The sequence below is a fragment of the Ananas comosus genome, linkage group 9, assembly GCF_001540865.1.
Source record: "Ananas comosus cultivar F153 linkage group 9, ASM154086v1, whole genome shotgun sequence".
NCBI classification, from domain to species: domain Eukaryota; kingdom Viridiplantae; phylum Streptophyta; class Magnoliopsida; order Poales; family Bromeliaceae; genus Ananas; species Ananas comosus.
The window spans coordinates 2,310,696-2,337,858 of record NC_033629.1 but is presented as its reverse complement, the minus strand read 5'-3'; the positions used below and the strand labels follow the sequence as shown (position 1 = coordinate 2,337,858).

General features: G+C 35.3%; 3 protein-coding genes across 4 annotated transcripts; 2 read left to right on the top strand and 1 right to left on the bottom strand.

Annotated features, from left to right (window-relative positions):
• Nucleotides 8,375-19,073, top strand: LOC109715180 (5-methyltetrahydropteroyltriglutamate--homocysteine methyltransferase 2). 2 transcript variants are annotated; one of them, XM_020240064.1, is made up of 14 exons: nucleotides 8,375-8,527; nucleotides 9,699-10,052; nucleotides 10,160-10,247; nucleotides 10,911-11,038; nucleotides 11,133-11,324; nucleotides 11,665-11,867; nucleotides 11,945-12,108; nucleotides 16,428-16,508; nucleotides 16,598-16,764; nucleotides 16,849-16,954; nucleotides 17,402-17,652; nucleotides 17,739-17,811; nucleotides 17,899-18,027; nucleotides 18,311-19,073. In XM_020240064.1, the coding sequence occupies exons 2-14, from the start codon at nucleotides 9,703-9,705 to the stop codon at nucleotides 18,677-18,679; spliced, it is 2,301 nt and encodes a 766-aa protein (XP_020095653.1). In that variant the 5' UTR covers nucleotides 8,375-8,527; nucleotides 9,699-9,702; the 3' UTR covers nucleotides 18,680-19,073. The 2 variants fall into 2 exon arrangements, with proteins under 2 accessions (XP_020095653.1, XP_020095654.1); XM_020240065.1 differs by lacking the exon at nucleotides 8,375-8,527 and adding an exon at nucleotides 8,638-8,658.
• Nucleotides 19,862-21,789, top strand: LOC109715914 (basic blue protein-like). Its single transcript, XM_020241149.1, has 2 exons — nucleotides 19,862-20,239; nucleotides 21,397-21,789. Exons 1-2 carry the CDS (start codon nucleotides 20,071-20,073, stop codon nucleotides 21,756-21,758), a joined length of 531 nt encoding a protein of 176 aa, XP_020096738.1. The 5' UTR covers nucleotides 19,862-20,070; the 3' UTR covers nucleotides 21,759-21,789.
• Nucleotides 24,939-26,917, bottom strand: LOC109715617. The gene is made up of 2 exons (XM_020240725.1): nucleotides 26,650-26,917; nucleotides 24,939-25,582 (listed from the first exon to the last, which is right to left on the bottom strand). Exons 1-2 carry the CDS (start codon nucleotides 26,720-26,722, stop codon nucleotides 25,068-25,070), a joined length of 588 nt encoding a protein of 195 aa, XP_020096314.1. The 5' UTR covers nucleotides 26,723-26,917; the 3' UTR covers nucleotides 24,939-25,067.

Below are 27,163 nucleotides of genomic sequence, written 5' to 3'. Positions count from 1 at the left end.
AAGCCGTGCAGTAAAAAAAAAACTCGACACGAATCAGAGTTGAAATTTTTGAGCTCATTTTATCGGCTTGTTATTATGCTGCTTCTGAATTAGCTGGCTCAGCAAGTGTGAACTCTGGCTTTCTATTTCTTGAATCTCTTGCTAAAGTAGAAGCCGAGGAAACTCCCAATATGGAGTTTGCAGACTCTGAAAAATGATGGTGGGGTCGATCTGCGCAATGAGGAGGCGACTATGGACATTACTGCGGATTAGAAAAGGATAATGCGCAGTTTTCTTAGAAATTGTTAGCTTTAATTTGAAGAGTTCATGGTACTAGCTGTGTCTTGTTCTTATATGCTGATCTCTTTTTAAGCTCTCGATTGATCGACAGTTGCCATGCTTATAATCTGTTTCAAATATTGTTTCCTTTCTGGCAATTGTATCACTGTTCATAATTCTGAATCATTTGTTCTCTTTTTGGCCTTTCATTTTCTGTCATTACTCCGCGAATCATAAATATTCTGAGAAGCCTGTATCTGTTAATTCTTTTCTTTTACTTGAAATGTTGCGTGTCTTAAAATTATATCACAAGGAGGGTACTGCAAGATTTGTTGCTGCTGGTTGAATTCTTTTTTAGATGGTTTGTGCATTTTTTTTTTTTAAACTTCCTTTTTGTGTACTCCCCAACTAATCTTACTAAGTTGGTGAGACCAGAACCTCAGTTCTGGTGGAACTGCAACTTGAAAAATGACTTTTATCATACTCGGACCTAATTTGGAAATATGCTCTTCAAATACAAACATTTTTCGAGAATTTAGGATTTTCAATGAGAAAGGAAAAATTGAAAGCGCTTTATAAAAAAAAGCATATTACGTCAGTATTCGTAGTATAAAAGTTATACATAAAAAGATCTTAAAATTTAGTTTTTAAACACTGATAAATTAATAAATAGTGATAAGAATGGAAAAGTTCAGTTGTCTAAACATCTTATGCTAGAAGTTGCTATAAACTTTTAAGCCTCACAAAGAGAAGCTTCACAAGTAGTTGAAAATATCTAATAATTATATTAATACTTCCAAGAAAAATATATTTATAAAACAGCAATTTAGATGCTCTCCTAGGTCTACATAAAATAAAAAAGGTGGCATAACTACTTTAGATGGACTTTTTTTTTTTTTTTTTTTTTAGGGGTGGTACTTTTAGATGGAGAAAATAGGGGATCTACATGGCAACAGGGGTGCATCAAAATGTTCACCTACCACAACAACAAGGTAGGAACACCTAACAATTAACTAGTCCCTTTTGTTTTTTTCTTTTTTTTTGGGTAGTGGGAGTCATCACTTAAAGCACTAAACTTTCACAAAAAGAGTCCAAGTTAATCATTCCCATTTGTCTACAAGAGTAGTAGATAAATGTAGCAATCATAGTTTTTGGTGCAAGTAGGAAAAACAAGTTGTATTCCACAATCTAAAGAAAACAAGCACCATTAATTCTCTTTGTTTTGGTTGTTATGGGCATTTGACTCCTCTTTTGTTCCAAACATGGGTAGGTATGTGGAGAAATTAGGAGTTTCAAGTGTAGGTAGTTCTCAAATTTTGACTTGTCTCTACTTCAAAGACATTTGTTTTATTTTTTTTTACTTCTAAAAATTGGTGCTCTCTATTTACATTCTTGCATTTTGATCTTGTCTTATTTTGGTTTAAAATCTCTGACTTAAATTTTGAGATGTGCGTCAAATTTGGTCAATGGTCATTATCGGGAATGATTTTTTTATGCTTTTGTTCTATATCTGACCTATGATGTTGATATTCATACAAAGATTTATTAAATCTGATCAATAAATATGATGTCCTTGTAATTAAAATGTATTTATTGCGCATCTTACTGATGAGTAACACCTCAATAGTACTTAGTTATATTCACCTAGAAGAGCACCTGATGCAACAAGAAAAGTTTGTTAATTTTGGAAGGAAAACTATTGAGGGGATGAAATGATAAAAATATTTTATGCTCAGGGCCAATCAATTTAAAAGTAATAATAACTATTTCTGAACCCATTTCTATTAGTTTGATCTTCTGGGTTATATGATATTAGAGCCAATTCTAAACTTTTGTATATTCATTATGCACATGAGTGGAAGTGTTAATATATATTTTTAACTCATTTTTTATCCAGTCTATCAATTTTATGTGTCTTTCGTATATATTAATTATACACGTAAGTGAGAGTGTAAATATACATTTTTGAGCTCATTTCCTGTTAAATCGATCTTTTGAATTACAAAAACAAAGTTCAAGGACTGATCAGTAATAAGTGAATAGTTCAGAAAATGACCAATCATGTATGGGAGATGTATGTATTTATAGTGTACCACATAATTTTTGGTTGAAGATGAATTAGTTATTGGAAAACTAGAAACTTTGACCAAACTAAATTTTGGATGGATAGGTGGGTTAATTTCAAACCTATTTCTATTAAGAGTGATGTGACATGTGTGGTGTTGATTATGTGATACTTTTTTTTTTTTTGATGATATAGTTTTTGCCATTTAGATTCTAAAAAATGATATCAATAAAATCATCATTATTATTATTATTATAAATAATTTTAAATTTATTAAGTTTAATCAAGTATACAGATTCAACAAACCTAACAGTGAAGTGAGTGGTTCTAATTATAACACCATCCTTTTTTAAAGAGGTTAGTAAATAATTAATTATAAGAAAAACTTCAAATATCATCCCTATAGTTTCACACTTTCTCATTGTAATACCTTGTGGTTTAAAGTGTATCACTTTCGTACCATGTGGTTTCATTTTTCTTTTTTTGTTATTCTCTCCACTAATTTTTTTCGTTAAATCAGTAATAAACTTAAAACTAAAGGGTACTAAAATGAACATTTGATAAATTATAGGTGGAGTATTTGAAGTTTTTTGAATATAATTTAATAAAAACTTAACGGAAGAACTGACGAAAAGAAAAAAATGAAATCATAAAGTACTAAATTGATACATTTTAAATCATAGGATACTAAAATGAAAAAGTGCGAAACCTGATATTTGAACTTTACCCTTAATTATAATAATGTGTGATGAGGTGGATGCTTTAGAAGCAAGTAAAATTTCCTTCTTTTGCACCCTACTATTTGGTGCTTTTTCTTGTACTAGCCTCTGGGAATTGGTGAGCTTCTTCTAACATTGATTTAAGTCCAAGGAAAGTGCTTTTTTAGATCCCCAGGATTTGCCTCCAAACACATCTCTCTCTCTCTCTCTCTCTCTCTCTCTCTCTCTCTCTCAAAATATAATTGTTTGTGTTTCATTTTATTTATTATAATTTTATTTTATTAGAAGGTTTCGTTCTCGAATTATTCTAATCTTTATTCTAACTATTAGCTTTCTTTGATCAAAAAGACGAAAAATCCGATATGACATGCTAAGTTAACAGCAAGAAAACTTTTATTACCGGAAAAACTCTGAAATGCTAGATCATATTCTTTATTTCTTGTTTACAGATATATAGTTTAAACATAAAAATTTTTAATTATTGTTGAACTTAGAAATACCGATTCCACATATCGAACTAAGAATATAATAATTTAGTATCCAACTACTTTAGTCAATTTTTATTATTTCTTGATGAAAAATAAAAATTGTATGGTATTGATAGTATATTTATATTAGTGCATTGATAATTTTATTAAAAAAGAAAAGTTGGAAATTAATTGCAACTATGTCCTATAAAATATTTGCACTCGCATGCATTGAAAACAAAAAAAAAGTCGCGCTGAAAGAGTTTTAAATATCAAATTGTAACATAAATAAGGATTAAATGTCAAAAACCTCTTTTTTTCCCCCTAAAAAAAGAAAAAAAACATGCATATCTCACATTTAAGTTTATCCATAAATACTTGTGCAAAAGTGGGGACAAAAATGATTGTTTCACTGCATTTTTATTTTATTTTGTGGGATGAAACTCTGTCGTGCCAACGATGCTACAACAACACCATATAAGTGAGTATAAATAAATATTTGGTATTATAACCCCCTCTCTCTCTCTCTCTCTCTCTCTCTCTCTCTCTATATATATATATATATATATATATATATAATTAGGTTATTATACTATTAATAGTACTAAACGCTTGGTACAATTAGGTTTTCGGCTATTGGATGAAAAGATGTGTGGTTAGGATGATAGTAGTCTCTAATTAGAATGATAGTCGTCCTCTAGAATTAAGTGGGTAGTTGATTGAATAATATGATCTAACATGTGGAAATGATCAAAATGATAGATTTAAAGGCATAGCACCAAACACTTGACACTATTAATAGTATAGTGGCCCAAACTCTCTCTCTCTCCCTCTTTATATATATATATATATATATATATATAAAAGTAATAGAGCTACTACTCTTATGAGTTTAGAGTCCTTCGTATTCATAAATTATTTTCGATGATGGAGCTTTTGAATCGATGATCCACTATGTTAAATATAATCTAGAGTATTTGAAACTTATAAAAAATTAATTTCATAATTTTTCAAAATCATAATAAAATCTATCAAACAGGCATAAAATAAATAGTCAAAATCGAATAGCGTCTTAAAAATAGATGATCGGACCCTTCAATTTAAGGTCGTAGTTATTGATCTTTATCTAGGTAGTAAATAAAATTTTTTATCAAATATTCAACCTATTCTAATTTTTTTACACCGTTAAACTAGCAAGTATTCTATATCGGTCATTAAAAATTGTCAATTTTGTGAGCTTTTGATTGTAAGGTAAATGATGTCGAAAAATTATGAAATTTGATTTTTAAAAATTTTAAATGCACTAGATATAATATTCAACGACACGGATCATCGATTCTGAAACTCTATCATCAAAAACGATTTATGAGTACGAAGGCGATTGTACTCGTAAGAGTATAGCAGCCGAACTATGCATATATATATTTATTAGCATTATTAAAGTGCGACTAAGCATGGTTGTCCACTAACACGTATAAAATATTAAAATATCTCCACTTTTTTAACAAAATTATTTTTTTAAAAAATCTATACAATTTTATATTCTATTCTAATTCTAATTAAACATTAAAGCATGCGATTGCGCACCATTAGCTTCAGAGTTCAACGTGTAATTGTTTAATAGGATATTAAATAATCAAATTAATTAGGAGTCATACGTGGATAATTAAAGTGGTAGGGCATAACACTTTGTAGAGTACAAATAAATAAATAAATAAAAACAATAAAGGTTTTGTAATATCCTTTTCTTTTTTTTTTTCAATTGAAGGGCTCAGTTCATAAAAACAATTTCTTCATGTCTATGCGCATTTTTCGCTCGAAACAAAATTTATTTTCAAATCTCTTTAATTTAGGATAAAAATAGTTACCAACTGCTCTAAACAGTAATATTAATCTATTTCTGTTGAATTAAGTTCTTAGTTATGTAACTAAGGTTAGAACATAAATGCCAAATAAAAAAATCAATGCAACTACATCATAAATTAATTTTTTTTTAAAATCAATATGGTGGTCACTATCAATTGTTTGTTCTACAATAATTGACACAATTTGACTTAGTAGCAATTAACAATTACTTGTTTGAGTTAAATAGACTCCATTTTTGGGACTAAGTCAAGGTTAAAATCAATGAGTCCAGGTTGAGGAGGAGGAAAATTAGTTATATTTTTTTTCAGAGTAATATTTTATCCGCATATAATTTATAAAGATCATATGAGTTATTCGACTATTTAAGGGCCACGATTCAGCTGATAAAATTTTTTTTGCTAAGTAAGGCGTGACGTACAATTTGATAAAAGGCTAGGATGCGTCGAGTCATATTTTTTTTACCGTCACTTGATAATTACTTGGTCACACTAACTTAGAATATTTAGGGCCTGTTTGAAAACTCTTAAAAAATAATTTTAATTTTTTTTCTAATAATATAGCACTGGCTCAAGTAATACTGCTTCACATAAAAGAAAAAAAAAAAAACTCCGCGTTTTAAAGTAATTGGATCATTCTAAATTACTCTCAATTTTGCAAAAAAAAAATCCTATTTTTAGATTTGAGCTCTTTTTAAGATAAGCTTCAATTTGTCTCCTTATGATTTAGCTTTTTTTTTTTTTTGGCTTTGCTACTTTATAATTTAAAAATTATACTTAACTATTATGTGATTTTATTTTTATTTGTATCTAAAAAATAGACCATCAAATAGGCTAGTAAAATAAAATTTTTTAATAACCACATAATGACTCAATATAATTTTTTGAATCACATAATGGCAAAAGTGTATTTTGAATCACAAGATGATAAAGTAAAAAATTAACTAAATTCAAAGGGTAAATTCAAATTTATCCTCTTTTATTTTTTTTCCCAAAATAATACAGCAATATTAAGGCCGTTTTATATTATTTTGTATTTCTACAAAAGCCAAACAAACTATCCGCATAGTTACCGACTGTCCCTAAAACAAGTGGCAAAGGGCAGAGACACAAAATCGAATCCTAGTTAATTCACATTTTCAGCTAAACCGAAGTTCGAATCCTAATTGATTTACATTTTCAGCTAAGTTTATTTCTAAATGAAATAAACGAAGCGGATAGCGTGCTATTTATCTCTTAAAAAAAAAAAACTACCCACATAGTTAAATTTTTTTTAAAACTACAACATTAACTAAAAATTTTCTGTTTTTAACAACTACTTTATTTTTATAAGATTCCCAACCAAGGCCACGGACAAAAATTCGGACAAAGTTTATTATTTGTAATAAATCAGTAGATAATAATTTATAGCATTTTAAAATTCAAATTGTGATTTGAAATTGAAATTATTTCTTTTTCTTTTTTATTTTTAAAATTTTTATTAACAAGAATCACTATTCTGGTAGCTCGGTATAGTAGTTGGCATTTGTGATCCGTCCTCGATACGGTCACCGAAAAATTTGGTATTTGTTACCAAAATTACTTCGCATACCCCTAACTGCACCCCACGCCACTCCTCAATCCAAAATTTTAAATGTTTAAACTAAAAAATCACACATTTAAACGACCCGAACACTATTTCGCTAGTAAATAAGTAGGGCTTGTTTGTTTCACCAAATATCTTTTTATTGGCCGTGAAATATCACTTTGTTTCCTTCAACAACTCCACTTTATTATAACGTCGTAATTGACTCTGCATTTGATGGTACTTAAGTCAATTAGAAAAAAAATAATAATAATTGTTTCAAATTTTTTTACCATCTTATTTGCTAATGTGAATTTTTTGTAAAATAAATAAGAAAAAAGATAATTTTGACAGTTGAAAATCTATTGACTTTTCNACTGGATCGTAGGTCATTTTCAATCTAAACAATCTAAAATTTATTTACAGACAAACAAATAAAACTTATGTGAAAGAAAATATCACCATTTTTTCAGATCTGCCTATGTCCTATGAGTTTTCGGGTGGACCCGGTGTATGTGGACCTGTCATGAACCGCACCAAATATTGAATAATTATCTTTTATAATTAAAATCTAATGTTATAAAAGGCAAATTATGTAATATATATAGCGTATTATAGAAAATTATATATTATTTAAATAACTATATATTATTTAAGTCTAAATTGTGTATAAGCAGAGAGCTTGTAAGAGTCAAGTGCCTTTTGTTGTAATTTTGTTATGTTTTTTTTTTTTTTCATTATCACTAATTCTTTGTATCAACAATAAGAAATTTTATTTAAAAGATTGAATATTTTTAAATCAAAATTATGTTTAAAGTGGAGTATTTCACATTTATTTTGTGGTAATCGGCTAAATTTGCTTTATTATTGTCATGTAGCTTTCATTATAATATTGTTTTTGAATGTTGCTAATATTTATTTTTATTTTATGTCAATACTAACAAAATTTATGTCTCTCTTTATTTTGTTACTAATTATTTATAAAATACGCTTTAAATTTATTTACCTAGTTTACTTATATTGATAGCTGATGATAAATAAGCATTACACATAATTTTCGTCAAATAAAATATGAACATGGTAGAAAATAGTTTAAAAATCAAGAATAGAAAAATCAGTACTTTAATAATGAGAAATTAATATCTGAAATCAGTATGAAATCTTATTTTAATTTGTAAAATCTTATAAAATTTATAAATGCGCAAGTAGTTGTAAAAATTCAACGGTATTGTTTGATTTGCAAGAAAAACTAATTTTAAAAAATTTAAACTATTATCTTTCAAATATTATAAAATATATTTAATAAATTAAAATTTAACTTTTTAACTCTTTTGTTTTGAGGGTTTAGAAATGCGGTGCATGGAATATATTTATGCACTGGGTTCACAGAACACTTTCTTACCCCTTCCCCTCCTTCTTCTCACCTCTCACTGTCCCCCACCAAATCCCAATCCACCCCTATAATAAAGAATCCAAAACCCTCCCCCTTTCTCTCTCGTCCTCTTCCTCCTCCCTCTCTCTCTCTCTCTCTCTCTCTCTCTCTCTCTACACTCCCATCACTCTCTCTACGCTTCGTCGTCCTCCTCCGCAAGGTGAGCTCCTTCTCCTCCGCGATCTCCTCCTCTACGCTCGTTATTCTCACTCTCAGATCCTTATAACCTCTTCTTATCGCCTCTTCTCGCTCTCGTTTTGCTCCGGAGTCGCTTGTATTCGTATAGATCCGGTTAGATCCGATCTGTAGCTTTATTTTCTGCTCGTTGCGCTTCAGATCTGTTGCATCTCGCTCAGATCTTATGTTGTTTTCTGATTTCTTAGGTTTTTTGTTCTATTTTGTTTCTCAGATTTGGTTTTAAAATGCTCTGAAGTGGTCCTTTTCTATTGATTTTGACATGTATTACTGGTTCTGGATGTTGTATGTTTTGAGCTTTATGTATGTGGATCGATCGCTTCGAGATCTGGTCGCGATGTGTGCTTATCCTTGTCTTGATGTAAAAACTAAGCGGAATGGGTTAGATCGCGTCTTTAAATTATTTCAAGTTCATAGATCTCGAACATTTGGCGATGCTATGTTCGTGCGAGTTAGATCTAGTGTTTTGCGGTGATGGATTGACGACTTTTGGTTATTGTGTTGCTCTTTGTTGAGCTGATGCATTTTGGCGGGATGTTGCTGAATTTAATATAGTTGATTAGTGTTGTAGGTATATCTTTATGCTCGTAAATGAATCCTATGATCACTAACATTATGACAAAAGAAACTCCCTTCTTATTTTTTAGATTGTTGTGTTATATCATTTATTGTTATATTTTTCAAAGTGATCCAAGTCGTCTAAGCATTATTTGGCAGTTTGTTTTTTTTTCAATGCATAAATTATTGTTAAACAGTGTCCGCAAATGTCCTTTTATAAAGGCTTTTCAATTCATTTGACATTTTTTCAAAAACGTTGCAAGCTAGTAGAGAACAGTTAATGTACGGGGGAATCTCAGATGCTCTGCCTTTTGTATTAGGTATTATAGACACTAAAAATGGCTGTATATCTACAGTAATAAACAATATATAAGTGTAAAGAATCTTCAGTATGTGACAAAAAGGTGAGATAAGAAAGATCAGAAAGATTAGTCAAATCGATAATTCTTGCGAATATGCTAGCCTTTCCCATATTTCTTCTCTGCTGGTTTGTACTAAAGAAGAGCATGCGGTTTAGTAACTCTGGATTGAGGTTTCCTTTACTGAAATAATTTGTTTCTTTTGTTCTTTGTTATCAGAAAGATGGCATCACACGTTGTTGGATACCCCCGCATGGGGCCGAAGAGAGAGCTCAAGTTTGCATTGGAATCCTTTTGGGATGGGAAGAGTAGCGCTGAAGATCTGCAGAAGGTTGCTGCTGATCTCAGGAGCTCCATTTGGAAGCAAATGGCTGATGCTGGGATCAAATATATTCCTAGCAACACCTTTTCGTACTATGATCAAGTGCTTGACACCACCGCCATGCTTGGTGCTGTGCCTGACCGGTATTCTTGGACTGGTGGAGAGATTGGGTTTGATACCTATTTCTCTATGGCCAGAGGAAATGCTTCGGTGCCTGCTATGGAGATGACCAAGTGGTTTGACACCAACTAGTAAGCCTTCTGATCCATATCAAACCTTATAACATTTTCTTTGTTGGTGCTTGGTATTTTTTATATTGTTTTGTGCTTTTATTGATATGTGGGTGTTCTTTCTCCAGCCACTTCATTGTACCTGAATTGGGCCCCGACACAAAGTTTGCCTATTCTTCGCATAAGGCTGTCTCGGAATACAGGGAAGCTAAGGCGGTAAGTGTCTATAATTGCGGATTGACTTTAATGTTACTAGATCAGAAACTGTATATTGGTTTGTTTTTTTGTGGAATCTTAATGTTTCCAGTTAATGCAAAACCATGTATGAGCAGTGTACTAATAGTCTGATATGGTTTCTTGATGTTTGAGCTAGAAATATGTGGAGAAAAAAATGCTTTCATTGATAAGTTAGTGCTCTTACTATCCATGGCTGATCACTTCAGAACCACAACAGAAAGATATACAAATGGATAATTACTGGTGGAAATCAAAGAGAAGAGAAAGATGCACAACTAGGGGTTTAGTTGTAGCAATCCAATAGAAATTTATTATGTTATTTTGCAAGCACCTGCTTTGTATGGTAAGGCCAGCCAATTTCTGTGTGCAACTTAATTAGTTATTTTGCATTGTTTCCATTTCTCCCTCTTGTTTTAAATGGATGTGGAAATAGTAGTCTTATTCACTTGCTAGATCATGCAAATCCATCATGTGTATGGAATATCAAGTGTGAAAGATCTGTGGGATTCTTACATCTTATTATTTCGTTATCTATTACACATGTGCTTGTTGATGTGTGCTGCAAGTCTTTTCTTGTCAAGTTGATTTTCTAGTTGTTCCGCTATTCAAACATCAATGGTCATTTTTTCTTCCTCTATGCAGCTTGGAATCGATACAATTCCCGTGCTTATTGGACCTGTCACATACTTGTTGCTCTCGAAGCCGGCTAAAGGTGTGGAGAAGTCATTCTCTCTTCTCTCACTGCTTGGAAACATTCTGCCCATCTACAAGTATGGATCCAAACTAGAACTTAATAATTGTTGACTTGTCGCTTTCTCTTCTTCCCTGTTCCTGACATCTTGGTGCTCATTGTATAATTTCCAGGGAAGTCATTGCTGAGTTGAAGGAAGCAGGTGCTTCATGGATTCAGTTTGATGAGCCTACCCTTGTGTTGGACCTTGACTCCTACCAATTGGAGGCATTCACTAAGGCCTACACTGAGCTTGAATCATCACTCTCTGGCTTGAATGTACTTATTGAGACCTACTTTGCTGATATTCCCGCTGAGGCATACAAGTAAGTTGATCGTTATTAGGGTTTATGTGCTTTACTGCCCGTTTGGCCTGGCTGAAGCTTAGGCAGATGAGCTTTTTAAATATGGCTGTTTGAAAAAGCACTAACAAACTTTTCATTAACATCCACTTATCACTTCCCACTACACGAGAGTGACTTTATGCTAGAATTCCTACTTCTGAGTTTAGAAGCTCATTTCATCTTCCTGACAAAGCAAGAACTCAAGGCTTCCTGTTTACTTCTTGGAATAGAGAAGCAATTTCTGGAGCTAGGGCAAACATGCACTTAACTTGATATATACTGTTTGTCGTTGCTAACCCAACTGATCATTTCCAAATTCCAGGATTATCACTGCCTTGAGCAGCATTTCTGCTTTTGGTTTTGACTTGGTGCGTGGCACCAAGACACTTGATGTCATTAAAAGTGCGAGCTTTCCTGCTGGAAAGTACCTCTTTGCTGGAGTTGTAGATGGTAGAAATATCTGGGCCAACGACCTCGCCGCCTCCCTTGGCACCCTTGAGGCACTTGAGACTATTGTTGGCAAAGGTACTTCTAGTCTTCTTGCTTTCCTTTTTAAACTTATTTCGATTTATAGCTGTTGTAACTGTTTCTTGGGCTTATAGATAAGCTTGTGGTCTCAACCTCCTGCTCCCTCATGCACACTGCTGTTGATCTTGTAAACGAGACCAAGTTGGACAGTGAACTTAAATCCTGGTTGGCCTTTGCTGCACAAAAGGTGGTTGAAGTGAATGCTCTTGCCAAAGCATTGGCTGGTCAGAAGGATGAGGTACACACTCTTAATATCATCAGATGTTTTCAATTGTTTACAATGGTATCTTTAGGATACAACTAACCCTAAACTCACAAATATATATATATATATATATATATATATATATATATATATATATAGAGTAGGTCTTGTGTGCTATTAGGAGCACGGAGGCCTCCGTGCTACTAAGCCGTTTTCGATGATGGAGCTTCCGAATCGACGATCGGCTCCGTTAAACTTGATCTAGCGTATTTGAACTATCTTGAAAATAATTTTTGTGATCGGTATCAGTACCTAACGATCGAAAGGGTTCAAAATCAACAATTTTTAATGGTTGATGTATACCGTTTGCAAGTTTAACGGTGTAGAAGTATTCAAATCAGATGAAATTTTGATAGAAAATTCTTTATACTATTTGCAACAAGATCAATATCTTTGATCGAAAATTTTAATACTATATCACAACTTTTTATGAGATTTTTATTTTCAGCCATTGATTTTGAACCCTTTCGATCATTAGGTAAATGATATTGAAAAATCACAAAAATTATTTTCTAGATATTTCAAATATGCTAGATCAAGTCTAGCGGAGCCGATCGTCGATTTGGAAGCTCCATCATCGAAAACGGCTTAGGAGCACGGAGGCCTCCATGCTCCTAATAGCACACAAGACCTACTCTCTCTCTCTCTCTATATATATATATATAGAGAGAGAGAGAGAGAGAGAGAGAGAGAGAGAGAGTTGTGCTGGTATGCTTATGGAAGCACGGAGGCCTCCGTGCTTCCAAGTCGTTTTCGATGTTCGAACTTTCGAATCGACGATCGGCTCCATTAGAGTTGATCTAGAGTATTTGAAGTACCTAGAAAATAAATTTTGTGATTTTTCGATATCATTTGCCTAGTGATTGAAGGGGCTCAAAATCAATAATTTTAACGGCCGTGGTGAGCCGGTTGCAAGTTTAACGGTGTAGAAATATCCAAATCGCATGAAATTTTGATAGAAAATTCTTTATACCATGTAAAACAAGATCAATAACTTTGATCTAAAATTTTAATGTCATATCATCATATTTTGTAAGATTTTTATTTTCAGCCGTTGATTTTGAGCCACTTCGATCACTAGGCAAATGATATCGAAAAATCGCAAAATTTATTTTCTAGATACTTCAAATACTCTAGATCAAGTCTAACGGAGCCGATCGTCGATTCGAAAGTCCGAACATCGAAAACAAAGTGGAAGCACGGAGCCCTCCGTGCTTCCATCATCCTAGCCGCACTCTATATATATATATGTATGTATGTATATGGGAAGTAGTTGCTTCTGAGACTTTTTGTTCTCTTGGATCGATACCATTGCAACCACCAAAGCTTGAACCCTAGAGATCCAAGAGCTAAAAAGTTGGAAGTAGCATACTTCCGGAAGTATTCTCTCTCTCTCTCTCTATATATATATACACACACACACATAATGCATGTACATAGACATATTTATGCACACACATATACATATACATATACATATATACATATATGTATATACATACATACATATATGTATATACATACATACATACATACATAAATACATATATATACATGTATATATACATATATACATATATATACATATATACATATATATACATACATATAGAGAGAGAGAGAGAGAGAGAGAGAGAGAGAGAGAGAGAGTCCGGTTGCTATCGAGTTTTTTGCTGTTAGATCTACCCTTTGATCACTTCTGCCCGTTAGATTATACTATTCAACCAACCGCCCACTCAACCCTAAGGGATCACTATCATCCTAACCGGGAATCACTATCATCATAACCGGGGACTGCTATCATTCTAACTGGCAACCACTATCATCGTAATCATACATCCTTTCATCCAACTGCCGAAAACTTGATAGCACCAAGCTCTTGGTATTATCGATAGTATAGTAGCATAATTCTCTCTCTCTCTCTCTCTCTCTCTCTCTCTCTCTCTCTATATATATATATATATATATATATGTACAAACACACACATATATACATACATACATACATACATATAGATTTTTATGGTGCAAATTGGTCTTTTCAGTGGATTATTATAGGTACTCCTATTTTTAAAAAATTCCGTGGATAAATGAGTTTTTATTTGAGGCATAATGTGTTGGGTACTATTCACTTAAGTGAATAACTATTCACTTAAGTGAATAGTAACTTACGTTTTATTATGAGGCATTACTTTGAGGATGACTTCGGACATGATTTGAACTCCGTTTCGGACAATCCAATAGGTCGTTTTCATTGGTCCGGCTATGCTAGAGGTGATGGCACTGCCCGATTTCATGTTCGATGCACAGTTTTCAAGAAAATTAAAGTTTATCGTAGATTGACCTTTGATTACTCGATGTTCTTGCTTTTTAGAAGTGTTCGATATTCCGTTTGGCATGAAAACCCATGGGTCGGTGCAACTGGGCATATTTCATGCACTAGTGAGTTTTTGGAACAAAATTCATTAATTGGAATGCTAAATTGCAATTTTTGCAAAGTGTAGAAATGGAGCACCCTGCGAAGAGGCTATCATTTTATGTGAAAACTTCTATAGTTTTGGTAAGTGGAGGGATCTACATAAAAGTAGACTCAGAGAAGATCTTACATCTCAAATTTCGTAGAATTCGGCTTTTCTTGTGCAATATAGCATTGAGATGAAGTTGTGGGAGAGCTTTGTGATCGAAAGGCTTTTTTCGGACTGAAACGTGGCATTCTTGAGTATCAAAATGCACATATATTAGTATGGAGATGGACTAAGATGAAAGTATTTTATGCTGGTAAGTGCTCGATGCAAAATTCGAAGGTGTTAAAAGGACTTATGTGCAAATCCTCCATCCTTTTTGGGTATATATGTATATGTATATACAACATGTGTATGCATATATATATATATAAAGAGAGAGAGAGAGAGAAAGAGAGAGAGAGAAAGAGAGAGAGAAAGAGAGAGAGAGAGAGTGAGAGGTTTATTGAGTGAAACCATAACCCTAGAGCCACCCTCCCCGGCACCCTGTATGGCTGCCATACTTCTCCCCTGTCGCCGACAACTCCCCGACCGGTGGAGGGCCCTTGCAGAGCCTTTCTCACTAGATTTCTCTCTCTCTCTCTCTCTCTCTCTCTCTCTCTTGGGTGTGCCTGGGCCGAAGCCCTAGGCTCGACTGTGCCGCATCGCTCGGCCACCGTCACTGGCAAGCGATCTAGTAGCCTCTCCTCGGCTTGGCCGCCGACCCCAAATCCTCCCCGAGCCCGAGCCCAAGCTGAGCCCAAGCCTGAGATGGAAGGGAGCTCGGCCAGATCTATTCAGATCTGGCTGCCGCCGCTCCTCAGTCGCCGCACTGCCGTTGGTCTCTGCTGGTTGCGATGGCCCATTCCATGGCCGCCCTTGCCCTTTGTGCTCCGGTTCCAACTAGAACCCGAGTGGGAGAGGGACACAACCACGTCTTGTGACTCAGACCACCGCAGCTCGTCCGCCGCTTCTCTTGTGCCCAAAAGAGAGGTCTTTTTTTCGGGAATAGAAGACCACTTTTATTCCCTTTGCATTTTCTACTGCTTTTCGCAGTAGTAGTCTACTTGTAATATTTTCCTTTTTTCGCATCTACTACTTTTCGTAGGAGTAGTTCTAAGTAAGATTCCCGTGAAAGTTTTGAGGAACCCAAGGATCTATCTAGATTATATCTATCACCTATTCACCCCCCTCTAGGTGATAGATACAATCTAGATAGATCCTTGGATTNTATATATATATATATATATATATATATATATATATATATATATAGAATTGAGCTCCTATGCTTTTAAAAGCACCAAGTCATTAGTGTTTGTAGGCTTTCGGTTTTTGGATGAAAATTTGTAGGGTTAGGATAATAGTGGTCTTCTAGGGTTGAGCGGGTGGTTGGTGGAATATCATAATTTGAAAGGTGGAATTGGTCAAAGGGATAGATCTAACGGTGCAAAACTTACAAGGTTTATGTGTATGTGCATATGCCATATCTCTTCAAAAACTTGGATTCTCATGTATGCCTGTGAAAACTTAATCTCTTGCATTTATACCCTTATACTTAAAAAGTCCCTCTTTGCAAAACTCCTTGTGATAGAAAACCAACTTTTTCCCCATGAGTTCAATAACCCCTCAAATTATGGTAAGGTGCTAATAAACCTCGGTTTCAACGGGGCCTAAACAATTTCAGATTTTACAGGGGTATGCAAATACCAAGGTGATTTTGCAGTGCTTCACTTGTAGTAACTTGAAGTCTTTTGGCATGTTGGATTATTTATTAATCTCTATCTGCAGGCTTTCTTCTCCGCAAATGCTGCTGCTCAGGCATCGAGGAAGTCTTCTCCTAGAGTGACCAACGAAGAAGTTCAAAAAGCTGTATGTAGATGCTACTCTATAATAATAGCGTCTAATATGAGTGAAGGTGCTGCAAGTACTTGATCAGATATTGTGCTGCATATTTTCAGGCTGCTGCTTTGAAGGGCTCCGACCACCGCCGAGCTACAAATGTGAGTGCTAGACTTGATGCCCAACAGAAGAAGCTCAATCTTCCGATCCTTCCTACCACTACCATTGGTTCCTTCCCACAAACAGTCGAACTCAGGAGAGTCCGAAGGGAGTACAAGGCAAACAAGTAGGTTACTATCTTTATTTTATTTTAGTATGCTGATCTCATACAATCGCCTCTCTTGTTTCCTTACGCTTTATATATTGGTAGAATCTCTGAAGAGGAGTACGTGAATGCCATTAAGGAGGAAATCAACAAGGTTGTCAAGCTTCAGGAAGAACTTGACATCGATGTCCTGGTCCATGGAGAGCCTGAGGTGAGAATTTTTGCTTTTATTGCATAACTGTTTATCAGGTAAAATGTAATTGGTGGTCCCTTAGCTTATAATGAAGTGCAATTTGATTAATATTCTTTCACTTAAACAATTGGCCTCTGAATTTCAATATTTAGCTTCTGAGCTTTAATATCTTAGAATCTCATCCCTCGGTTCATGTCATGGAAAATCTATACATTCATTAGTTTATTTGCACCGCTCCTAGCTTTTGTGGGATGTTTCTGATGGAAAATACAACGAAGATGCAATTGCAAGAAATTAGGTTAACTTCAATCTCTTGGAGTGAAAGACTGGAGACCAAACTGGAATTCATTACACTTACATTTTACCTTTTGTTTGTATTGTGCTGATCTTTTGTCGTATAAGAGAGAGCTCGGATGTTATGTGCAATTGTTACAGTGATGGTATAATCTAAATTATTTCGCGCAGAGAAATGATATGGTTGAATACTTTGGAGAGCAACTCTCTGGATTTGCATTCACAGTCAATGGGTGGGTGCAATCTTATGGGTCCCGCTGTGTTAAGCCGCCCATCATCTACGGTGATGTGAGCCGCCCCAAGGCCATGACTGTTTTCTGGTCTTCTGCGGCACAAAGCATGACTGCTCGACCAATGAAGGGAATGTTGACCGGCCCCGTCACGATCCTCAACTGGTCCTTCGTCAGGAACGACCAACCTAGGTCAGCTGCAAGTACTGAAATTTCCTTGAAATTCTTCCCTATACTATTTAAAAATATTTTAAAAATGGTATTTATCAATTTGCTAGGTTCGAGACGTGCTATCAGATTGCTCTTGCGATTAAGAAAGAGGTCGAGGATTTGGAAGCTGCCGGTATTCAGGTAGCCTTTTTTCCCTTCTCTTTTATCGTTTTATATACAACTTACCACAAATGATGACATTTCAAACTTCCTCATACTTCGTGGCAGGTTATTCAAATTGATGAGGCTGCACTCAGGGAAGGATTGCCCCTCCGCAAGTCAGAGCAGGCTTTCTACTTGGATTGGGCCGTCCACTCCTTCAGGATCACCAACTGTGGTGTACAGGACACTACTCAGGTACTTTTCTTTCATATTATCCCCCTCTTGATCCATGAGGTGCAGTTAGGCTGGAGGATAAATTTAGTGGGTATAATGTAAATTTAGTGGGTATAACGTTTCTTCTCCTTGGGTTATGAGATTATATCATAGGATAATCATGAACCATAACAAATTTATGTTTAATTTAGTTATAATGGTTGCTGGGATGATAACTTGAGAATGCCCGCTGCTGTTCCTGAACTGAACGCAGTTCTATTCTCTCTTCGCTTAATTGTGCTAAACAGCTATTCTCTTCTTACAGATTCACACCCACATGTGCTACTCCAACTTCAACGACATCATCCACTCGATCATCGACATGGACGCCGACGTGATCACGATCGAGAACTCCCGCTCCGACGAGAAGCTCCTCTCCGTGTTCCGCGAGGGTGTCAAGTATGGCGCAGGTATCGGCCCCGGAGTATACGACATCCACTCCCCGAGGATCCCGTCCGCGGAGGAGATCGCGGACCGGATCAACAAGATGCTCGCGGTGCTCGAGAGCAACATCCTGTGGGTCAACCCTGACTGCGGGCTCAAGACCCGCAAGTATGCAGAGGTCAAGCCCGCCCTCACCAACATGGTTGCCGCCACCAAGCTCCTCCGCACCCAGCTCGCCAGCGCCAAATAAACCCCTCATTAACGCCTAATTCCTACTATCTCGGTTTGAAGGTGTTCTCCACAAATGGTTATTAATAATTATTGGGTTCGGTAAAATGCTGGTCATGCGGATTGAATGTTAGGGGTCTTTTTTTGGGATACTGTTCTTTATATGTTGTGTTATCATTTTGAGGCTCATTACAACGGTTGTTTGTCACGTACTCTGGTCATCCCCCCCACCTTTTTTTTTTCCCTCTCCCCGCAGTTTTACAACTGGGTTCATAAATGAGAGTAAAGCGTTTTGGGAGGTTCCATTTTTATGGCTTAGACGCTGCTGTGTTGGATGTTGCTAGTGTGTTAAATTGCCTGTTCAGTAGATGCAGCAACTGTTACTATTTGAAATTGCAAGTTCTAAAGTTGGTCTAGAGTTGGTTATCCTTGAGTATGAAACATTATGCCATCATTATTTTGTAGCTTAATTTTCAAGAGATAAATTTGTCATTTTACATCGTCTCTGCGTCTCAGTTTTCATTCAATGTCTGCAAAATGTTAATTTTTATTATCATTTTAAGATCTAAATAGATACTCAACAACGAACTACTAAAAAGATTTTAATAAACAGGCCCCCCACTGTTATAGTGCTTGTCAAAGAGGACAGTCATGGAGTAGCGTCCAGTAGCGTCCTATTTAACAATATATTTTTATAGTTAAAGTAAACAAAAAATTTACAAGAGAATAAAGTAAAAATATGCTATACTACACGTAGTTAATTAAATACAACTTTTGAAATCACGAGACGGCAAAATAAAAATACGCTGTATCACAAAGAGGCAAATCGAAATTTACCCATTATAATTTCACAGTAGCTCTAGTATAATAGTATTGATAGGAAAAACAAAGAAAAGAAAAGGAAGCGGCTATGGAATAACGAGCTACGCGTAAAACAACAAATAGAAGCGACCACTAAAAGGTACCAATAAGATTAATTCCAACAACATTTGTGAGCATTGTTCTAAACCCCCCTTTTCATTGACAATGTCGTCGAACACTTTCTCTCTTCTCTCTCTCTCTCTATTTATTATTATTATTATTATTATTATTATTATTATTATTATTATTTTTTTTTTTTTTTCCCTTCTCAAATCTCCTACAGCAACAACAACCAGTTGGCAAAAATCAAACCAACGGTCGAAACTATGCCGTCCTTCGCCTCACTCTGTTATCAACCAACTAAAATATTACAAAAATATAACAATGAAAATTGTATATGATCACCAATTAGAGAGCTCTATCTCTCGCTATATATACACATCTAGACTCTAGTAAGCTACAATACACCAACATTCCCAACCACTACTACTAAATTTGTTCGTTAATATTCTTCGAGTAGCAGCAGCAGTAATCCTGAGGAATTCTTCTTCAATGACTTCGAAGCAAATTCTCGCGGCTTTTGCCATCGCCGCCGTCGCGATTTTCCCGACCGTCGCCGTCGCCATGGATTACGTCGTCGGCGACGAGGGTGGGTGGAACCTGAACGGAAACTACACAGCTTGGGCTGAGGGAAAGCAGTTTAGAATTGGTGACACATTAGGTAAAGTAATTTTCAATAATAATCATGGTTAATGTCAAATTAATCGCTTTTATATGATTGGTATATAAGTATAATAACGCGTCAGGTCCTAAACCACTAGTCCAAATGCTTAAGTTCAGTTTTTTAAGATAAATTGCACCTTTGGTTTTCAAACTATGAGGCGAGTGACACTTTAATCCTCAAACCTTAATTTGTTGTAATTTTTTGTTCGAACTTTTAAAAATATTATAATGGTTCGAACTTTTAAAAATATTATAATCAGTTCCATAGCCTAATTTAGTTTACTAAATATTGATGCATGACTGATATAAAAGAAATGTGTATTTTAATTATCGGTGGTCCTATGCTAGCCATAGATCAATATTTATTATATTTTCTTTTTCATCCGAAGTTTTTGCCTAGTAATTTAGCTTTGATATTAAATATAACGATCCAATCTCACTAGTACTGATAACTCATTGAGCTCTAAACTATTAGCCTAAAATAGTTAAATTATTATTATTATTAGGATCTTTAATTTTTATATTTTCAATCATATTTTTTTTCTTATCCGATATAGAACTATTCTATTGTAGCGTCCTACTAACTGACGTGTATGGTAACATGTTCAGAAAAACTATGAAAACATTTTTTTTCTCCCATTATTCTACGAATGGAATCTTTAAATTAAATCTCTTGCATTTCGGGTCGTCCGATGTATTCAATTATTCTAGCAGATGAAACTATATAATATAGTTAATAGAACGATTTAACTTAATAAAATTAATATTAATTTATTAATTAGAATAATTTAAATTTAAAATAAAATAAGAAAGCTTCAATAAGAAAAGAAAAAAGAAAAAAAAGGTTGTTGGATCTTTTTTAAAATTCTTGTAGTTGAGAGGGCCTCGGTGCATTTTTACCTGAGCAAAGACCACTCTTTTTTTTGTCACCAACTACAATACGGCAAATCATAGTCTCCAATTGCCGAATTTCAACAAAACAATTTAAACTCCTCTCCTCTCGCACAAGTACTCGAAATTCACAAAATAACATCCAAATTAAAAATGTGACCAATGTAAAAATTAAATGAAACAAACGTTATCTCTAAAAGCTTGAGCCGATAAAGAATGATATGTTTATATTCTTATATTTACCCAACAGCAAATTTCCTGTAGTGTTCAATTACACCCCCGGCGCGCACAACGTGTTCAAAGTGTCGGGCCCAGATTTCAAAGCGTGCCGCGTGCCGACAACAGGTGCAGTCTATTCGACCGGGAACGACAAGATCCCCCTCACGAACGCCGGCAGAATGTGGTTTCTGTGCGGAAAGGGGAACGGAAAGCACTGCCTGCAAGGGATGAAGCTCGTCATTACCGTCGACCCCAATGTCAACGTCGCCCCGAGCCCTGCTTCCCCCTCGCCGCCCCCGCCCTCGAGCTCCGCGACGAGGATTAGAGTGTGTGGATACCAAGCACTTCCTATGATGATGAGGATGATCTTGGTGTTGGTGGCAACTGCTGTGGTCATTGTGGTTTAGAGTGTTGTTGTTTTGGTTTAATTAGTGTGTTTTGTTTGGTCCACATTTGAGTTATTATTTGTCAAGAATATTTCAATGGAAAATAATAATAAATAAAGTGTGATGAATCATTATTATTTGTAATAAATTTGTTGTTTGTTGTAGTTGCAAAATCTGTGATTGTACGTAGTTAATTGCTTTTTATGAAGGTTTAAATGCAAAGCAGCGGTGTTGCATATCAGTTTCTCTACAAGAGTTTATCAGTCAAAGTTTACTTTTCTTCTATAAGTTGATTTTCGATTCTTGAATAAATATCTTTTAAAGTATCGTTAATTTTTTATTAACTTTTGTACTATTCTACATAGAATTCTAATTATTGTTTTACAAGAGCACAATGGTAACTAATGATGAAAACTAATAGTCGGTTTTAAACAATTAAGAATAAATTTGCATATTTTGAAGTTTACAACCAGTGGCAGTCCTTATATTGTTAGTAGGGTTTATTGACCCACTACTAACTAGCCAAATGAAAGGCCTTACTTTAGCATTTTGACCCATTTTGGAGCAAAAGTTTTTTTTTTTAGAGAAAGGTAGCACGCTACCTGTTTCATTCAATAAGAAAATAAATTTAACTATATAGATTGAGGCAGCCTGAGCCTCAGAAAGAAAAACAAACAAGATGAAGTTGGAAAACAAACAAGATACAAAAACACATATTGAGAGAATGGGTAGTACAACACAGACTTGCCCTAGCTTAACAGAAGGTGGCCCACTCCTTCACTAATACCTCAACACGATGAGCAGCAAAGAAAATGTCAAAGGGTAGGTTTCGAAAAATAACGTTATTTCTATCGCCCCAAATTATCCACCACAAGGCCGCCACGAGACTCTGGGCCTTAAACCTGTCCATTGGTGTCCCCTTCCCCCGCAGCTCCTCTCAGATGTTATAAACGTCGTCGAGCAAGGGAAGGGCATGGAGCTCCCCAGGAAGCGAAACGAAGAGGTACTTAGAAACGACACATTTCACTAGAAGGTGATCTACAGTCTCTACCGCTACCCAACACATTACACAAACATTATTGCCGGACCATCCCCTTTTAAGCAGGTGGTCTACAGTCTCCACCGCTACCCTACTTTGGAGCAAAAGTTGACCCTAAAATAGTGTCAACAAATACTCAAATACTCTAAGCAGCATCATTCTTCAATTTACATCGGTCCACATGTAGTCAGCCCACGAGAACAATAGAAAAGCATAAAAAAGAAAAGGGGAAACTTCAAATACCCGCCTTGTGGTTTCATACTTTCTCACTTTAGTACCATATGGTTTAAAGTTTATTAAGTTAGTACTCTGTGATTTCGCACTTTCTCATTTTAGTACCCTGTGATTTTAAGTGTATCAAGTTAGTATTCTGTGGTTTCATTTTTGTATCAAGTTAGTACCCTGTGATTTCAATTTTTTCTTTTTATTATCCATTTCAGGGTATATAAACATTAAACCATAGGGTACTAAAGTGAGAAAGTGCGAAACCACAGGGTACTAATTAACTTGATACACTTGAAACCACAGGATAATAAAGTGAAAAAGTGCAAAACCACAGGGTGCTAACTTGATACATTTTAAACCACATGGTACTAAAGTGAAAAAGTGCGAAACCACGGGAGGGGTATTTGAAGTTTCCCCAAAAAGAAAAGAGAAGAAAAGGAAAGGTAACAGGTCCGACATTTTGTCGGACCTGCTAAACTTATCTTCTCCCCCCACACAATATTTCTTTTTACCCTTGTTTCAACCTTATTTAATCTAATTCATATATTATTAAGACTCCAAAGGCCAACCCCAACCCCATTTAGGTGCTCATTAAATCTCTTTCCACCCAATTAAAATTGCGAAGTATTAGGTATGTACATTGATCTTTAGTTACTTCTTTTAATCGTAAATTTATTTTTTTATTTGTGAATAGTAGTTGTTTTGAGTTGTTATAGTACATAAAAATATAATTAGTACATTATATATTAACCCTATTATGAAAAATTTCTAGATCTGTTACTGCTTTCGAGTGACATATATATTTGATAATTAAAATCTTGCATAAATAAATTTGTAATTTTAAAACTTTACAGCAATGCATATGAATTGTCCCTTTTATGAATTTCTACCGCTGTAATATTGTAATTGACCAACTTATTTTCCATCGAATTTAGTTATTTTATTCCCGTTCTTTTTCAAAATTTAGTCAAATAGCCTAAGAGAGTCGGCAGTACGATTTGTTTGGCCACCGACTTCTTATTCTATGAGATAAGTTACGTTGAATTAGTTTAGAGTATTATATCCGGCAGTGGGGAACATTTAACCGCCGACTTTGGTAAATTGGTTTATTCGGCAGCGTGGAATATTTAACCACCGACTTTGGTAAATTGGGTAATTTCGTGTGGTGTTGAGCAAAATGAAGTTTTATTTTATTTTTCTTTACTTATTTGGTTATGTTGAAGAAGCCCGTGGGCACTTCATACATATTATGTAACTAATTTATGAGCCAATCGTATTCAACGCCAAATTCAATTTTTTATATTTGACTATAAAATTATTGATGAGTCAGCTTTGTGTACATACTACTTTAGCTTTTCAAAATCAATGTTAATTATCTTAGAAAATTGATGCTATTGCAGGTATCATCTTCGAAATTCGAAAAACTAGAACTTACCTAATCGACAACATCTTCACATATTAGGTTAGGGTTACTATACTCTATACTCTTATGAGTATAGATCCTTTTATACTTATAAATTTTCGACCGTTGGATAAAGGAATGTGCGGTTGTGATGATAGTGGTTTCTTGTTAGAATAATAGTACTGGTTCTTTAAGGTTGAGTGGATGGTTCGTTGAATAGTATGATTTGACAAATGAAAATGGTCAAAAAGGTAAATCTAACGGCTGAAAACTTATAAATATAAAGAGATCTATACTTATAAAAGTATAGTAGCCGGACTCATATATATATATATATATATATAGAGAGAGAGAGAGAGAGAGAGAGAGAGAGAGAGAGAGAGAGAGAGAGCCTACACACACACACCACAAAAAACAAAAAACATTTCAAATCATGTTTAATCAAAATTATTGTAAGTTGTAACCACTGCACCATTACAGTAGCAAAAAAAAAAAAAAAAAAAAAAAAAACAAAGGAGAAAGAAGAAGAAGAAGATAAAATCAATCCCAATCACACATGAATAAACTTGTTGCACAGTTCTGTACGTTTATACTCAGATATTACTCTGCAGCAACACTTTTGGGCTTATTCTGAAAGCACTTATTCTGACAGCACAGGGCAAGTTCACTCAGGTACTCCCATTACAATCTTCTTCTCACCTGCAGTGGTGGCCTTTCTCAGTTCATAGCTCAAGTAGAAACAAACCCCTGCCAAAACAAGCACCAACACCCCCACAACTGTGTACACCAACATGGCCCTTCCTGGAGCCCTCATTCCCAGCCGCCGCTCCGGCCCCGGCCCCGCCCCCGCCCCCGCCGCCGCACCACCGTCGCTCGCAGCAGCACCTTTATCCGCAGCCGGCATCAGCTGTGGCGGCTCTGTCAACTTCTGTTGCCCGGCCTTCTGCGGTTCCGCTTTGTCCGCAGAACCGCCGGCGGCGGCGGCCTTCTCAACCTTTGGAAGTGTTATGACTAGCGTCTCGGTGTCGCTGTCGAACTTGGCACGGATACCGCCGAGGTTGCAGCCGTCCGGGACGCGGAAATCCTTCGAGAACGGTTGCCGCCCGTCGCCGGCCTGCCCGCTTACCCGCAGGTTCCTGGAGCTGTCCACCTGCACCTTCAGGTGCTCCCTCTTGAACCCTACGTACAAACAGCCGGCGCTCATAAATTCATAACAGGCTGAAACACCGAAACACACCGTTCGTTCTCTACAAGCTTAAGATTTCAGAGTAATCAATTGTTTTAGACGATATCAGAGCAGGAGATTCTGATTCCCTATCAGGTTTCTGTAATTCATTTAATTTTTTAAGTTCACGTCGCGTTAGTACTATCAGAAAATCTTGTGTCCGAACATGAGGAGGATTGTTAAATACGGTATATATATTAGAAAAGTTGTTTCGTAATTTATATTTAGCACTTTTACAAATAGACCCTTAAGCTTTAAATTTTCGCAACTTGTCATTCTTCTCAAGCAAGGTATTAAATGAAGAGCCATTCAAATTAGGGGCAAGCACTATTCGATTAAAACCGAACTACCGAACCGAACCGAACCGTCTGAAATCAGTTAGTTTGGTTCGATTTTACAAATAACTCGGTTTGATTCAGTTCTAAAATTTAAAAACCTGAAAAGAACCGAATAAATCGAAATTTTAGAAATTTAACATATATTAGGCCTAAATTTTTTTAATAAATCGTACATTAATTTTAAATAATAATCAAATAATTAGAGATATTAATTATTATTTTTCTCAGATTAATGATTTTTAACATAAATAATCATAATCATATCTTGTTTTTAGTAGTTTAAAAATATATAAATCAAATAAAAATATTTTTTTAAAATCAAATATACTGAACAGAACCAATCGAATTATTTCGGTCCGGTCCGGTCCGGTCCGGTCGGTTCGGTTCTTGCCTGTAATTCGGCTCGGTCCGATTTGTAAAAATAACTACAAAAACCGAATGGAATTGATTTATGCTCACCCTATCACATATCTTGCAAAGAATCTTATAAAGCTTTAAAACACGAAGAAACCTACTTCTTCTCTTTTAGCATGCAGATAAAACAGATCCACAGCATGCATGTAGATGCAACTACAGCAAACCAAGATTTTTTGTGTTTAACGGAAGTTGTATCTACAGTGCAATCTGAAATGCGAGCAACCAAACAATTCGTACGATCGATCATGAGTACGAGAAATAATTGCCTGGAACAACGACGCGGAGGGTGTCGACTTTGTCCGTGTGCTCCCAGGTGCTTGTGGGTTCGAATTTCGCCATGAGGGCCTCTTAAATTGTTTCGAAAATGTTTTACCAGTACTTTAAGATGAAGTTGCGATGAACCAAGAAGAGATAGTTATATATGTATATGTATATGTATATGTAGAGAGAGAGAGAGAGAGAGAGATCTTAGTAGGTGTTTATATGTTGGTTATACATGGATGTGTTTCATATATATATATATATATAGATAGATAGATGATTTAGGGGTCTTCAGGTATGTGTGTGGGAGGGGGAAAGAGAGAGAATTGTTTTATTCTTGGTTGGTTGCAGGGTCTAAAGAACTTAAATGAGAAAGGTGGTTTGGGGAATTTTATTTGCTCCTCGAGTAGGGAAAAAGAGGTTCCTTGTTTGCTCCTCACTCATTGTGGACTACGTGCCTTAGCCCATCTCCTCATGCTCTCTCTCTCTCTCTCTCTCTCTCTCTATCTCCTCTCACAA

Coding starts and splice junctions, on each gene's coding strand:
- LOC109715617 (XM_020240725.1), bottom strand. CDS start 26,722: ATGGCGAAATTCGAACCCACAAGCACCTGGGAGCACACGGACAAAGTC. Junction 25,583..26,649: donor CCTCCGCGTCGTTGTTCCAG/GCAATTATTTCT, acceptor GTTTGTACGTAG/GGTTCAAGAGGGAGCACCTG.
- LOC109715180 (XM_020240064.1), top strand. CDS start 9,703: ATGGCATCACACGTTGTTGGATACCCCCGCATGGGGCCGAAGAGAGAG. Junction 10,248..10,910: donor AATACAGGGAAGCTAAGGCG/GTAAGTGTCTAT, acceptor TCCTCTATGCAG/CTTGGAATCGATACAATTCC. Junction 16,765..16,848: donor AGGGAGTACAAGGCAAACAA/GTAGGTTACTAT, acceptor ATATATTGGTAG/AATCTCTGAAGAGGAGTACG.
- LOC109715914 (XM_020241149.1), top strand. CDS start 20,071: ATGACTTCGAAGCAAATTCTCGCGGCTTTTGCCATCGCCGCCGTCGCG. Junction 20,240..21,396: donor TAGAATTGGTGACACATTAG/GTAAAGTAATTT, acceptor AATTTCCTGTAG/TGTTCAATTACACCCCCGGC.